This window comes from Aphelocoma coerulescens, unplaced genomic scaffold (assembly GCF_041296385.1).
Source record: "Aphelocoma coerulescens isolate FSJ_1873_10779 unplaced genomic scaffold, UR_Acoe_1.0 HiC_scaffold_56, whole genome shotgun sequence".
Classification (NCBI taxonomy): domain Eukaryota; kingdom Metazoa; phylum Chordata; class Aves; order Passeriformes; family Corvidae; genus Aphelocoma; species Aphelocoma coerulescens.
In genome coordinates, this window is record NW_027183905.1 from 1,867,593 (window position 1) to 1,883,649 (window position 16,057).

The 16,057-nt window shown below is 56.5% G+C and overlaps 1 protein-coding gene across 1 annotated transcript in view; it reads left to right on the forward strand.

Annotated features, from left to right (window-relative positions):
* Nucleotides 1-1,407: 1,407 nt before the first annotated feature.
* Nucleotides 1,408-16,057, forward strand: part of LOC138101927 (uncharacterized) — a 958,962-nt gene continuing 944,312 nt past the window's right edge. The window contains 4 exon segments of the mRNA XM_068999675.1: nucleotides 1,408-1,457; nucleotides 2,161-2,247; nucleotides 2,434-2,686; nucleotides 12,420-12,827. Of these exon segments, the coding sequence (XP_068855776.1) occupies nucleotides 2,193-2,247; nucleotides 2,434-2,686; nucleotides 12,420-12,827 (716 nt within the window). The 5' untranslated portion in view covers nucleotides 1,408-1,457; nucleotides 2,161-2,192.

Consider the following 16,057-nt stretch of genomic DNA (forward strand, 5'->3'; position numbering starts at 1 on the left):
AGGAACCCCAAAGCCTGGCTGTGACAGGTTCTGCGTGGTGTCCAGAACTGCAGACCCCAAAATCCCGTCAAGGACACCCCAAAATCCTGTCGGGGACCCCCTCCCGTGTTGGGGACAGTCCTGGGGTGTCCCCTCATCCCCTCCCGGTTTGTCCCTTGTCCCCCTCCCGTGCTGGGGACAATCCGGGGGTGTCCCCCCCATCCCCTCCCGGTGCATCCCGTGTCCCCTCCCGCGTTGGGGACATTTGGGGACACCCCCCTCACCCAGGAAGCCGCACGGCCACGGCCAGGCCGATGCCCGAGGAGCAGCGGTGACAGGAACAGTACGCGCCGGTGGGGCGGCCATGGTTGTCACCCCCCCCGGGCAAAGGCTCTTAACGGGATCAGCGCTCACGTGGCACCGGGACCGGGATCAGGATCGGGATCGGGGTCAGGATCAGGGTCAGCCACCCTCGGGATCGGGACTGAGGTCAGGATTGGGGTCCGAACCTTGGTCAGGATCGGGGTCAGGATCAGGATCAGCCGCCCCTGGGATGGGGATTGGGGTCAGCCACCCCCGGGATCGGGATTGGGGCCAGGATTGGGGTCCGAACCGTGGTCAGGATCGGGATCAGCCGCCCCCGCAATCGGGATCGGGGTCAGCCACTCCTGGGATCGGGATTAGGATGGGGGTCCGCGCCCCCATGATGGGGGTAGATTTGGGGACATTCTTGGAGACAGCACAAAGTGTGGGGGGAGCTCGGGGGGCGGCCCCCTCTCCTGGGGACCCTAAATCCCTCCCTACCCACCCCAGGGGACTCTGGGGACCCCAAAACTTCCCCTCCTCGAGTGACCAGAGCGAGCTCTGCGCTCCGGGACCGGACACCCCCTGGACCGGGCTCCGCGCTCTGGGACCGGACACCGGACACCCCCCGAACCGGGCTCCGCGCTCCGGGACCGGACACCGGACACCCCCCGAACCGGGCTCCGCGCTCCGGGACCGGACACCGGACACCCCCCGAACCGGGCTCCGCGCTCCGGGACCGGACACCGGACACCCCCCGAACCGGGCTCCGCGCTCCGGGACCGGACACCGGACACCCCCCGAACCGGGCTCCGCGCTCCGGGACCGGACACCGGACACCACGTCCAACAACTAAATGCGGACCGGCCTTCTTATTTGCATAATCCCGCCCACCAGAACGACAAACCACTGGGCAATGACAGCGTGATTTGCATGGCCACGCCCACGAGCACTGACGCCACACCGAGCAGGGCCCACGTATTTTACATAACCACGCCCACCTCCAGCAAACGCACGGCGGGAAACGTTCCGCTATTTCCATAGCCACGCCCATCCACGCCCACCAATCACACCGCGGTATTCCCCTTGCATTTTGCATAACCCCGCCCTCATCTTGGCCACGCCCAGCACCGGCTGCAGCCGCCGCCAGTCGCTGTCGCCTCCCAGTGCTCCCAGTAAGTGCCGTACTGGGAGGGATCGTGCTCCCAGTTCCTTCCCGCTGCTCTCAGTATCGGTCCCAGTGCCGCGCGGGGCGGGGCCGCTTTGGGAACCCCCCCAGGGCACAGCGCGGCTGCTTTGGGGTGTCGGAACCTGCCCGGGCCGGGGCGGGAGCGGAGGGGCAGCCGGAGGAAGAGGAGGGAGAGAGGAGGAGGAGGAGGAAGAGGAGGAGCAGGAAAAGGAGGAGGAGGAAGAGGAGGAGCAGCAGCAGAAGCGCGCGGTTCCCCCGCCCGCCCGCTGAGGCCGCAGCTCCCCCGGCTCCGGCAGCATCGCCCCCCGCATCCCGAGGTGAGCGGGGAGGGGGAGCTCGCCCCAAACCCATCGGGGGTCTCCGGGAGGGTTTTTTGCGGGGCAGGCGATGTTCGGAGCTTGCAGGACCCCAAAGCTGAGCCGCAAATGCCCCTTGGGGGGGGTGTTGGGGCGATATCGGTTTTGGGGATCCCCGGGAGAGCCGGGGGGGAACGCGGGAGCCCCGGAGTAGGGAGAGCGGAGGGGGGCGATTCCGGAGCCGGGGGACCCCCTGCAGCCTGGAGGGGTGGGGGAGGCTGGAGATGAGTGAGGTCCGGGCCCCTCGGCACTGAAAGGAGCGGCGACTTCTCGAGCTGGGCTCGGGCAGCGGAACCACCAAACCCAGGGCGCTCAGGCCTTGTTTTCCCCCAGAGCAGGATTTCCCATTGCCAACCCGTGGCCAGATGGAGGAGGAGGAGGCCGCGAAGAAGAGGAAGATGCCCCGGGAGCCCCAGGCAGGTGAGGAGGAAGTCACTGCCCCTTTCCCCCTCTCTCCTGCTCCATCTCCCAGCCCAGCATCACCCCGGCTGCAGGACAACCCCGCTGCCGACGCCGTCCTGCCAGGGATAGACTGGGGGGGATCTCCTTCCCCTTCCCTGTGGCACGGAGGCAAATCCCATCCTCTCCTTGTCCTTCCTCCCCCAGACAGGGAGCTGAGCACGGAGCCCAGAGAGGACAAATCCCCGTGGCAGAACCTGGTGGGAGAGGCCGTTTTGAGTGGCTCCACGGTGCAGGAATCCAACGGGGAGGAAAAGCCCCAGAGATGCTGCACGAGGAGGGGCTGCAAACACAGCCCAAGCAGGTCCAAGGAGGAAGGCGGCCGGAGATCCAGCCAGAGCTTGGAGCTGAGGGTCCATGAACAGCTTCACAATGGGGATAAGCCCCACAAGTGCTCAATGTTGGGGAAGATGAAACAGGAAAGCCTTATAAATATGATTGCCTAACAAAAGATTTTGGGAATATGAAAACTGTGAGCGACATCGAAATGAAGGCCATCTTTGAGATATAGAGTCTTAGTTACTGAACAACTAGAAAACAATGGTATAGCCGGCTGAAGGTAATCCCCTCTTGATTGAACAATACCCTCTGCTTGCAGACAGGTCCAAGGGTCAGAGCAGACCCTACTAGCTCAGCAGAAGGGGTCCAAGGAGTAGTTTTTAGAAGTTAAAATGTAACACTCTATGGTAATGTAAGAACTCTTATAGGCTGTATGTAAATGCTATAGGATTTGTACCTTGTATTAGATTGGCTAGTGAGAATTAGAATATTCACTACAGAAGATGATTTATTGTATTGTAACAAGCTCCTCGCTCTCTTAACTCCTCTCTTAACTCCTCTCTTAACTCCTCTCTTAACTCCTCTCTTAACTCTTCTCCTCTTAGTAACGCTCTTAGTAATGCTCTTCTCCTCTTAGTAACGCTCTTAGTAACTCTCTTAGTAGCTCTCTTAGTAATGCTCTAGCTCTCTCGCTCACTCTCTCTCCCTCTCTTACACCTTGGGCCTGCTTGGAGCTGCAGCTGGCAGCTCTAAGCAGTGCCCCTGTACCCACGCCCTTTGCAATAAACTGCATGCTCCAAAGACCTGCTTATAGAGATCTCTCGCCTCCATCCGCCCGTCTCCAGCCGGGCCCGACCGAACCCACACCCTCAACACCCATCATCTCACGATCAGTTTCGACAAACTGGCGCCCAAACATGAGTGAAGGCCCGATTCAGCTTCTTCCACCTGTGAGAGACTTCGCCATGGACGGTAACTAAAAGACCAGTTATAGCCACCTGGAACGTGTCGTGAGCACGGCATACCGTTGCTGCGCAGCGTAAAAGCCGGAGCTCTATAACTCTGCCGAGGCAGCCCTCGAGCACGGGGAGCCGTTACTACGTAGCGATCACCTGGAGCTCTCGGAGGGAGGAAATTGCCTGGCAGTCCTCGAGCACAGACGGCCACTGCTGCGCAGCGGTTACCTGGAGCTCTTTGAGGAAGTTTGCCGTGGTACCCCTCGAGCACGGACACGCTGCTAAGCAGTGCAGACCGGAGCTCTTAGGAGGGACCCAGCCGCGCGCCCGAGCACAGGCGGGTATTGCTCAGCACCGCCCGCGCTGGAGCTCTGAGTGGAGACACCTGCGAGGTCCCGAGCACGGTTGCCAAGCGACGCCTGAAACCGGAGCTCTGAGGAGGGACCCGACAGCAGCGTCCTGAGCGCCGTGTGGAGAGCCTGGCCAGCCCCCCACGACGGACTTCTGATTAAGGACCCTGCCCCCTGCGACATCTAGGTGAGTATCATACTGGTCAATAATGGGACAAACTCACTCTGCCCATGACAGACATCTCTATAAGCAACTTAAGTATTTACTAAGCTCCGGTCCAAGTCAATTACCTAAACAGGAGCTAAAAAACCTCTTAGAATGGACTCTGATTAATTTCCCAAATGCTGACCGTTCCGCCGTCTTTACAAGAGACTTCTGGGACACAGTTGGGGTTAAACTCTTTAATAATATCTCCCGCCGGGATATGGCTGCCGCGGAGCTGGTCCCGGCTTGCAGAGCGCTTGTGGAGCTGTTTGCCGCAAAGGTGCCGCCCGCAGCAGCCACCCCGCCGGGTCCCGCTCCTGCTGCGAGCCCGCCCCTCACCGCCGCGAGCCTGCAACCGGGCACGGCCCCCGCCCCGCCGCCGGACCTCACGGCTCCGGTACCCGCGGTCCAGCTGTCTCGTGCCGCCCCGCCCCACCCCCCCGCGGTCCCTGCACCGATCACCCCTGCCCCACCGGACTCCACCGCCCCCCCCACCGCCCCTGTCATCTCCACCCCCACGGTCCCGTTAGTCCCTGCTGTCCCGCCTCTCGCGGCTCCGGTACCCGCGGTCCGACTGACTCGTGCCGCCCCGCCCCCCGCCCCCGCTGTCCCGGCACCCATCACCCCTGCCCCACCGGACCCTACAACCCCCCCCACCGCTCCCCCCATCCCCGCCCCCCCCATCCCATTCCTCCCTGCTGCCCCGGCTCCCGCGGTCCCCGCCCTCGGCTCCAGCGTCTTCGCGGCCCCGCCCCTCGCCCCTCCCACCCCGTCCGCCAGCGCCTTCGCGGCCCCGCCCCCCGCCGATAGCCCCGCGGGGCCAGCGGCTGCTCCCCTGCCACCTACGGGTCCTACCGATCCCCCAGCCGCGCCTGTTATGGCTGTAGCCGCCATCATAGCCGGCCCCCCGCAAAGCCAGGCGGCGACCCTTCTTCCAGCCCCCCAGGTCCCCCTCGCCGCCACCGACACGACGCCGGTGGTGGCCAACGTCCCGTCCGCGTCCGTGGGACACGAAGCGCCCCAGCCCCGCCAGCCACCTGGTGCCGGCGCTGCAGCGCCTACACAGATGGCTGCTGCCTCTCCCGTGCCTGCCGCTGCTCCAGCCCCGTCTCCCGGCACCGCCGCGCCGGCAGCCACACCAGCCCAGCCTGCAAACTCCCAGCGGCAGCACGCCGCGGTCCAGCCGCCGACTGGCCCACCGTTCGCCATGGCCCCACCGCAACATACTCCTGCCGCCTCCACGCCGGCCCTCCCGCCTCCCGCAGCCCCGGGATCATCTCCTGCCGACGGGACAGCCCTGCCACCTCCCGCTCTCCCCGACACACAGACAGCGGCCATCACAGTCCGCCACGTTGACCTGATGACGCAACCCACGTATGCTCACACTTCTCCAACCACAGCACTGCTCACGGAACTAGCTCCGCCACCGCCCCCCACGGCTTTCACCTCGCCTTCAATAGAGCCACCCGCACCCCCTCGCCCGCTGCCGCGGAGCCGGTTGCTCGCGGCCCCCCCGCCTTCTCGCCCGCCACCGCGGAGATCGGCCGTGCCATCGCCGCCCCCGCCGGGGCCCTCCGGCACCGCACAGCTGTATCCCTCGGCTACCGCCGCCCAGCAACATCCCTCCGCGCAGCTCAGCCTCGCCTCACAAGCCGCAAACAGGGGGGGAACGGAGGGCAATGGTCCAGCTCCGGTGGCAGGGAAGACGGAGAGCCGCTCTGCCCGAGCTGATGCTTTAAATCTAACACCAGGAAACCCTGAAAAGCAGCCAGATTTGTTTGCAATGAGCCCCAGAGTCCCGCCAGCGAGCGGCTGGGATCTTGCAACCCATAAGGAGAAAACGAGTTCTGAGAGTTTGTTAGCGCTACTTTCTGAATCAAAAAATCCTCCAAAGTGCTCAGATTATTCTCAATTAACAGATTGGCATGAAATAAGACTCCAAAGCTGTAAAGATGAAAGTCTATTAGCTAAGCCTGTGATAGCTAGCCAACAGCCTGACAGTCCCAAAACGTGGGTTCCCATCCCCACTCACGAAATTAAAGAACTAAGAAGGGCGGTAAGAGATAGTGGTATTTGCTCACCGTATCTTAAACAACTGCTAAAAAGTACCCTAAAAAGAACACATCAAACTCTAAAACGCATTTTTGATCAACAGAGAGGGGGAGAAGTCCAGGATACACCTCAAAGGAGGTTGAACAAGGCTTTGTATGTCTACAATTTTTTGAATAGCTCTGCAGAAGAGCCTGATCCTCCCATTTATAGACATTTTTTGAACAACAAAAAAGCAAAACTGAAAGAACGTCCCCCAGTTTTGATTAAAAATCCAGATTCAGGAAAAATAGAAGGACCATACAATCTTATAATGTGGGGGAAGGGGTTTGCATGTGTTTCCACAGGTGAAGGAATCAAGTGGGTTCCAGCAAAAAACGTGAAGCCATACCTCGCATCAAAGCCTGCTGATGCCACCACACCAGCCAGTGACTCTGCAAGTGGAAGCCAGGAAGCAAGCACCCAGACCTGAACTGCGCAGAATCACCAGAAGAAAGTGATCTGCCAAAAACAGCTCAAGAAAAGAATGGAGTTTTCTCATTTGCGCGCGTGCATGTTGCTTTTATTCTTTTGTTTTAGTTTTTGTAGTGAAGCTTTACCTGTGAATCAACCAAAGACAAATGTCTGGGTTGCTTTAGCCAAATCCGCAGGCTCCGATACCATCTGTCTATCTGATACAAGCCCTGACAAACCTTTTTCAACCTGTTTAGTTGGAATACCTCTTCCAGAAGGTTTTGATAATATTACTCTTGATAAATATTGGCCATATGACGATCATCATGTATCTCCAACTCCCAGCCATAGACACCAAACTTATATTGATAATTCTAAAATTGATAAATCTGACCTAGCTAACCAAATTACAACAGATGACCGTCTTGGTTAGACAGTTTGTTCAATGGTTGGAGCTTTGCACCTTGGCTAAGGGAACTCTGTAAAATAGGTTTGATTATTCTAGTAGTAATAATTATAGTTTTAGTAGCAGTACCTTGTATACTTCAGTGTGTGCAAAAAATAACAAGTAGGACTGTATCTAATATCTTAGTTGTTCATCAGAACGGGGGAGATGTTGGGGAAGATGAAACAGGAAAGCCTTATAAATATGATTGCCTAACAAAAGATTTTGGGAATATGAAAACTGTGAGCGACATCGAAATGAAGGCCATCTTTGAGATATAGAGTCTTAGTTACTGAACAACTAGAAAACAATGGTATAGCCGGCTGAAGGTAATCCCCTCTTGATTGAACAATACCCTCTGCTTGCAGACAGGTCCAAGGGTCAGAGCAGACCCTACTAGCTCAGCAGAAGGGGTCCAAGGAGTAGTTTTTAGAAGTTAAAATGTAACACTCTATGGTAATGTAAGAACTCTTATAGGCTGTATGTAAATGCTATAGGATTTGTACCTTGTATTAGATTGGCTAGTGAGAATTAGAATATTCACTACAGAAGATGATTTATTGTATTGTAACAAGCTCCTCGCTCTCTTAACTCCTCTCTTAACTCCTCTCTTAACTCCTCTCTTAACTCTTCTCCTCTTAGTAACGCTCTTAGTAATGCTCTTCTCCTCTTAGTAACGCTCTTAGTAACTCTCTTAGTAGCTCTCTTAGTAATGCTCTAGCTCTCTCGCTCACTCTCTCTCCCTCTCTTACACCTTGGGCCTGCTTGGAGCTGCAGCTGGCAGCTCTAAGCAGTGCCCCTGTACCCACGCCCTTTGCAATAAACTGCATGCTCCAAAGACCTGCTTATAGAGATCTCTCGCCTCCATCCGCCCGTCTCCAGCCGGGCCCGACCGAACCCACACCCTCAACACCCATCATCTCACGATCAGTTTCGACAAACTGGCGCCCAAACATGAGTGAAGGCCCGATTCAGCTTCTTCCACCTGTGAGAGACTTCGCCATGGACGGTAACTAAAAGACCAGTTATAGCCACCTGGAACGTGTCGTGAGCACGGCATACCGTTGCTGCGCAGCGTAAAAGCCGGAGCTCTATAACTCTGCCGAGGCAGCCCTCGAGCACGGGGAGCCGTTACTACGTAGCGATCACCTGGAGCTCTCGGAGGGAGGAAATTGCCTGGCAGTCCTCGAGCACAGACGGCCACTGCTGCGCAGCGGTTACCTGGAGCTCTTTGAGGAAGTTTGCCGTGGTACCCCTCGAGCACGGACACGCTGCTAAGCAGTGCAGACCGGAGCTCTTAGGAGGGACCCAGCCGCGCGCCCGAGCACAGGCGGGTATTGCTCAGCACCGCCCGCGCTGGAGCTCTGAGTGGAGACACCTGCGAGGTCCCGAGCACGGAAAGCCGTTGCCAAGCGACGCCTGAAACCGGAGCTCTGAGGAGGGACCCGACAGCAGCGTCCTGAGCGCCGTGTGGAGAGCCTGGCCAGCCCCCCACGACGGACTTCTGATTAAGGACCCTGCCCCCTGCGACATCTAGGTGAGTATCATACTGGTCAATAATGGGACAAACTCACTCTGCCCATGACAGACATCTCTATAAGCAACTTAAGTATTTACTAAGCTCCGGTCCAAGTCAATTACCTAAACAGGAGCTAAAAAACCTCTTAGAATGGACTCTGATTAATTTCCCAAATGCTGACCGTTCCGCCGTCTTTACAAGAGACTTCTGGGACACAGTTGGGGTTAAACTCTTTAATAATATCTCCCGCCGGGATATGGCTGCCGCGGAGCTGGTCCCGGCTTGCAGAGCGCTTGTGGAGCTGTTTGCCGCAAAGGTGCCGCCCGCAGCAGCCACCCCGCCGGGTCCCGCTCCTGCTGCGAGCCCGCCCCTCACCGCCGCGAGCCTGCAACCGGGCACGGCCCCCGCCCCGCCGCCGGACCTCACGGCTCCGGTACCCGCGGTCCAGCTGTCTCGTGCCGCCCCGCCCCACCCCCCCGCGGTCCCTGCACCGATCACCCCTGCCCCACCGGACTCCACCGCCCCCCCCACCGCCCCTGTCATCTCCACCCCCACGGTCCCGTTAGTCCCTGCTGTCCCGCCTCTCGCGGCTCCGGTACCCGCGGTCCGACTGACTCGTGCCGCCCCGCCCCCCGCCCCCGCTGTCCCGGCACCCATCACCCCTGCCCCACCGGACCCTACAACCCCCCCCACCGCTCCCCCCATCCCCGCCCCCCCCATCCCATTCCTCCCTGCTGCCCCGGCTCCCGCGGTCCCCGCCCTCGGCTCCAGCGTCTTCGCGGCCCCGCCCCTCGCCCCTCCCACCCCGTCCGCCAGCGCCTTCGCGGCCCCGCCCCCCGCCGATAGCCCCGCGGGGCCAGCGGCTGCTCCCCTGCCACCTACGGGTCCTACCGATCCCCCAGCCGCGCCTGTTATGGCTGTAGCCGCCATCATAGCCGGCCCCCCGCAAAGCCAGGCGGCGACCCTTCTTCCAGCCCCCCAGGTCCCCCTCGCCGCCACCGACACGACGCCGGTGGTGGCCAACGTCCCGTCCGCGTCCGTGGGACACGAAGCGCCCCAGCCCCGCCAGCCACCTGGTGCCGGCGCTGCAGCGCCTACACAGATGGCTGCTGCCTCTCCCGTGCCTGCCGCTGCTCCAGCCCCGTCTCCCGGCACCGCCGCGCCGGCAGCCACACCAGCCCAGCCTGCAAACTCCCAGCGGCAGCACGCCGCGGTCCAGCCGCCGACTGGCCCACCGTTCGCCATGGCCCCACCGCAACATACTCCTGCCGCCTCCACGCCGGCCCTCCCGCCTCCCGCAGCCCCGGGATCATCTCCTGCCGACGGGACAGCCCTGCCACCTCCCGCTCTCCCCGACACACAGACAGCGGCCATCACAGTCCGCCACGTTGACCTGATGACGCAACCCACGTATGCTCACACTTCTCCAACCACAGCACTGCTCACGGAACTAGCTCCGCCACCGCCCCCCACGGCTTTCACCTCGCCTTCAATAGAGCCACCCGCACCCCCTCGCCCGCTGCCGCGGAGCCGGTTGCTCGCGGCCCCCCCGCCTCCTCGCCCGCCACCGCGGAGATCGGCAGTGCCATCGCCGCCCCCGCCGGGGCCCTCCGGCACCGCACAGCTGTATCCCTCGGCTACCGCCGCCCAGCAACATCCCTCCGCGCAGCTCAGCCTCGCCTCACAAGCCGCAAACAGGGGGGGAACGGAGGGCAGTGGTCCAGCTCCGGTGGCAGGGAAGACGGAGAGCCGCTCTGCCCGAGCTGATGCTTTAAATCTAACACCAGGAAACCCTGAAAAGCAGCCAGATTTGTTTGCAATGAGCCCCAGAGTCCCGCCAGCGAGCGGCTGGGATCTTGCAACCCATAAGGAGAAAACGAGTTCTGAGAGTTTGTTAGCGCTACTTTCTGAATCAAAAAATCCTCCAAAGTGCTCAGATTATTCTCAATTAACAGATTGGCATGAAATAAGACTCCAAAGCTGTAAAGATGAAAGTCTATTAGCTAAGCCTGTGATAGCTAGCCAACAGCCTGACAGTCCCAAAACGTGGGTTCCCATCCCCACTCACGAAATTAAAGAACTAAGAAGGGCGGTAAGAGATAGTGGTATTTGCTCACCGTATCTTAAACAACTGCTAAAAAGTACCCTAAAAAGAACACATCAAACTCTAAAACGCATTTTTGATCAACAGAGAGGGGGAGAAGTCCAGGATACACCTCAAAGGAGGTTGAACAAGGCTTTGTATGTCTACAATTTTTTGAATAGCTCTGCAGAAGAGCCTGATCCTCCCATTTATAGACATTTTTTGAACAACAAAAAAGCAAAACTGAAAGAACGTCCCCCAGTTTTGATTAAAAATCCAGATTCAGGAAAAATAGAAGGACCATACAATCTTATAATGTGGGGGAAGGGGTTTGCATGTGTTTCCACAGGTGAAGGAATCAAGTGGGTTCCAGCAAAAAACGTGAAGCCATACCTCGCATCAAAGCCTGCTGATGCCACCACACCAGCCAGTGACTCTGCAAGTGGAAGCCAGGAAGCAAGCACCCAGACCTGAACTGCGCAGAATCACCAGAAGAAAGTGATCTGCCAAAAACAGCTCAAGAAAAGAATGGAGTTTTCTCATTTGCGCGCGTGCATGTTGCTTTTATTCTTTTGTTTTAGTTTTTGTAGTGAAGCTTTACCTGTGAATCAACCAAAGACAAATGTCTGGGTTGCTTTAGCCAAATCCGCAGGCTCCGATACCATCTGTCTATCTGACACAAGCCCTGACAAACCTTTTTCAACCTGTTTAGTTGGAGTACCTCTTCCAGAAGGTTTTGATAATATTACTCTTGATAAATATTGGCCATATGACGATCATCATGTATCTCCAACTCCCAGCCATAGACACCAAACTTATATTGATAATTCTAAAATTGATAAATCTGACCTAGCTAACCAAATTACAACAGATGACCGTCTTGGTTAGACAGTTTGTTCAATGGTTGGAGCTTTGCACCTTGGCTAAGGGAACTCTGTAAAATAGGTTTGATTATTCTAGTAGTAATAATTATAGTTTTAGTAGCAGTACCTTGTATACTTCAGTGTGTGCAAAAAATAACAAGTAGGACTGTATCTAATATCTTAGTTGTTCATCAGAACGGGGGAGATGTTGGGGAAGATGAAACAGGAAAGCCTTATAAATATGATTGCCTAACAAAAGATTTTGGGAATATGAAAACTGTGAGCGACATCGAAATGAAGGCCATCTTTGAGATATAGAGTCTTAGTTACTGAACAACTAGAAAACAATGGTATAGCCGGCTGAAGGTAATCCCCTCTTGATTGAACAATACCCTCTGCTTGCAGACAGGTCCAAGGGTCAGAGCAGACCCTACTAGCTCAGCAGAAGGGGTCCAAGGAGTAGTTTTTAGAAGTTAAAATGTAACACTCTATGGTAATGTAAGAACTCTTATAGGCTGTATGTAAATGCTATAGGATTTGTACCTTGTATTAGATTGGCTAGTGAGAATTAGAATATTCACTACAGAAGATGATTTATTGTATTGTAACAAGCTCCTCGCTCTCTTAACTCCTCTCTTAACTCCTCTCTTAACTCCTCTCTTAACTCCTCTCTTAACTCTTCTCCTCTTAGTAACGCTCTTAGTAATGCTCTTCTCCTCTTAGTAACGCTCTTAGTAACTCTCTTAGTAGCTCTCTTAGTAATGCTCTAGCTCTCTCGCTCACTCTCTCTCCCTCTCTTACACCTTGGGCCTGCTTGGAGCTGCAGCTGGCAGCTCTAAGCAGTGCCCCTGTACCCACGCCCTCTGCAATAAACTGCATGCTCCAAAGACCTGCTTATAGAGATCTCTCGCCTCCATCCGCCCGTCTCCAGCCGGGCCCGACCGAACCCACACCCTCATCACCATCATCGCCATCGATTCCGACACTCAAAATGTGGGAAGGGCTTCAGGTGGAACTCCAGACTGATTTTCCACCAGAGAATCCACACAGGGGAGGGGCCCTACGAGTGTGGGGAGTGTGGGAAGAGCTTCAGAGACAGCTCCAGTCTGATCAGCCACTGGAAAATCCACACTGGGGAACGGCCCTATGAGTGTGGAGAGTGTGGGCAGAGCTTCAGCCAGAGCTCCAACCTGATTGTCCACCAGAGAAGCCACACTGGGGAGAGGCCCTACGAGTGTGGGGAGTGTGGGAAGAGCTTTGGCCGGAGATCCAGCCTGTGGGCACACCAGCGGACGCACACAGGGGAGAGGCCCTACGAGTGTGGGGAGTGTGGGAAGAGGTTTCCAAGGAGCTGCAGTCTCCTCAAACATGAGCAGAGTCACACGGATGAGAGGCCCTTCCGCTGCCCCGACTGTGGGAGGGGCTTCCAGCGCAACTACACCCTCATCATCCACCAGCGCATCCACACCGGGGAGAGGCCCTACGAGTGTCCCCAGTGTGGGAAGAGCTTCTCCCAGAGCTCTGCCTTGACCCAACACCAACGGAGGCACCGCTAAGGGAAGCCCTGCGAGTGCCCCGAGTGCGGGAAGAGCTTCGTGCTCTGCTCCAGCTCCATCCCCCATGGGAGGATCGGCGTTGGATGATCCCCAGTGACCCCCGTTGGGCAGAGCCCCAGAGATCCGTGGTGCTGGTGATCCGTATTGGAAAGACACCAGGCTGGGGGGCTCCGCCTCTTCCTGGCTCCCAGTGGCCTTGATTTTCTTTTCATTTCTCTTTGTCCTTTCGAAACACCCAAACCCGGGGTAAAAATAAAGATGTTGAACTAAGACATGGATGGGGACGTGGGGGGATCTTCCAGGGGATATGGGGGATGCTGGCTTCAAGGGAGCTGAGGGTTCCTGGTGATTCATTAAATCTCGATATCCATGGACAAAGACCCTCTAACTAATTAAAGTTAGAAAGTGGTGTGTTTATTCAGGCACAAGTGGGGGGGCATGGGAGTAGCCTGCTAAAGACATGCCAGCCAAGTACAAGGTTTCTCGTTCTCTATTTATTACTCAAAGTTTTACATCTTCTGCATATGTATGACCCCAGCACCTCCCATCCTCTGCTTTGTATTAAAATGAGATCATTGGTCTTTCACGCATGCGCAGTTTCTCTCTTGAATTGAGTCAGTGGTCCTGAAAGAGGAAGTCAGGAATGTCTTCCTCACAGTGGCCTTTTTACCTCCTTGCTGTGGGCAGGCCTTCATGACCTCTTGGCGCAGCCCAAGATCTCCTATTTTTGATTCATTATTACGAAACCCAGGTGCTGTTCTTGGTTCTATTAGTTTCAATTTCTTTTGATGACAGTTCATTCACTTTGTTTCCTTCTATAAACAAAACTTAAAAATATAATGGCAAATAATGCATCACTTAGCTCTAGCTTAGGCATCTACTAAGCATTAAGTTATCTTTTGTTTTTCTACTTTGTGTCTTAATCAATACAAATTTCTTCTAACTCTTAGCTAAAATTTTAACTTTTTAGAACCTTGACTCACTTAAACACCTAAGAAAGCAGTATTTCTCCCAGGTTTGCTATAGCATATGCGCAGGGGCACGCACACAGACAGAAACAGTCAGTGCAAGCAAGGTTCCTGTGAAAAATTCCCCTCAGAGTCAGTGAAATCCTCATTATGGAAGGAAGCTTTTTCCTGTCCTGCTGGGCACAGGATCAGGCCTCGAGGAGTGAGGGTATCGGCCCAGGACACATCGTGGTTCGGCGATCTCCAGGTATAGCAAACCTGAGGGTTTGCTGGCTCTGAGAGGCCCCCTCAGAGGGAGATTGCTGGTCCCAGCCCACGGTGGCCCAGGAGAGCTCAAAGGGTCTCCTTTTGGGCCGCTGTTGAGAGGGTCCCAAGAGAGTGGGCTTCAGCCATTATGATGTTTCATCCCGGCCACAGTTTGGGTCGGCACTTTCTCTGAAAGTGGGAGAACAGGAATGCTATGCCATTCGGGCAAGAGGAACCTTTTCCAGGGCTGGTCATAAGGAAAGCAGGAGCTCCTCAGCAATTCCTGGGAGCAGACAGTATTTCTGACAAGCTCAGAAAGAGCTGAGCCCAGGTGCTGTTTTCAAGGCCAAGGCCTAACAAGCATTTCTCAGATCACACTGCAGCCTGGAAAGGAGGAGAGGGGAATGCACCAGCACACTGGGATCCCAGGGATATCCATGGCCTGGGGGGACGCTGGAACAATGCCAGGCACCCACCAAAGCCACTCTGTCGCTGCCCCCTGCAGCTGCACAGAGGAGAGAAAATTTAACCAAGGGTTCCTGGGATGGGATAAGACTGGGAGAGATCCCTCAGCAAGCACCAGCACGGGCACAACAGAGCCAGCCTGGGCACAGGGAGGGAATTTATTCCCAACCAAATCCCAGCAGCACAAGGAGAAGGCAAAGAAATCTCTCCAACACCTTTCCCCCACCCAGCGCGGATCACCCGGAACGGGGGTCACCAGGGCTCTGCCCCACGGGGGTCACTGGGGATCATCCAACGCCGATCCTCCCACGGGGGATGGAGCTGGAGCAGCGCACGAAGCTCTTCCCGCACTCGGGGCACTCGCAGGGCTTCCCTTAGCGGTGCCTCCCTTGGTGTTGGGTCAAGGCAGAGCTCCTGGAGAAGCTCTTCCCGGACTCAGGACACTCGTAGGGCCTCTCCCCAGTGTGGATGCACTGGTGGATGATGAGGGTGCAATTTTGCTTGAAGCCCTTCCTGCAGTCAGGGCAGCGGAAGGGCCTCTCTTCTGTGTGAATCCACTGATGTACAAGGAGATTGAAGGTGGTCTGAAATCTCTTCCCACACTCCCCACACTCGTAGGGCCTCTCCCCGGTGTGGGGACGCTGGTGCTCTCTCAGGGCAGAGCTCCAGCTGAAGCTCTTCCCACATTCTAAGCAGTCATAGGGCCTCTCCCTGGTGTGGATCACCTGGTGCTGGATCAGGTGGGAGCTCTGCCCAAAGCTCTTCCCACATTCCCCACAACCATAGGGCTTTTCTCCAGTGTGGATCCTCTGGTGTTCCCTCAGCCTGAAGTTCCATCTGAAGCCCTTCCCACATTCCAAGCACTTGTGGGGCTTCTCCCCACGCTGAGGCTTCTCCCCCAGCTCCAAGCTCCCCCTGGATCTCCGTCTGCCTTCCCAACACAGGGGGCCTCTTTCCTCCTTGGATCTCTGGGGGCTGTGTTTGCAGCCCCTCCTCGTGCAGCATCTCTGGGGCTTTTCCTCCTCCTCCATCCAGCCACACCTTGGGAATGACAAATCCTGGTTTGGGGGGAGAAACAAGGGGTGAGTGCAGTGGCTTGGGGGTTCCTTCTGCCCTTGTCCATCTCCAGAAGTCTCTGGGCATCTTGTGTCGATGAAAAACTCCAAGATAATAAAATCCAGCCAAAAAAACCCCAAACACGAAGACATGGCCCCAAAGCTCCAAAAATCTCAATATCCAGGAAAAAGCCCTTCCAAAATAGGAAGGTTCTACCCCCCACAATAACCAAACCACCAACATTTAGCTCAACAAACCTCAGAAACACCAAGGTTCAC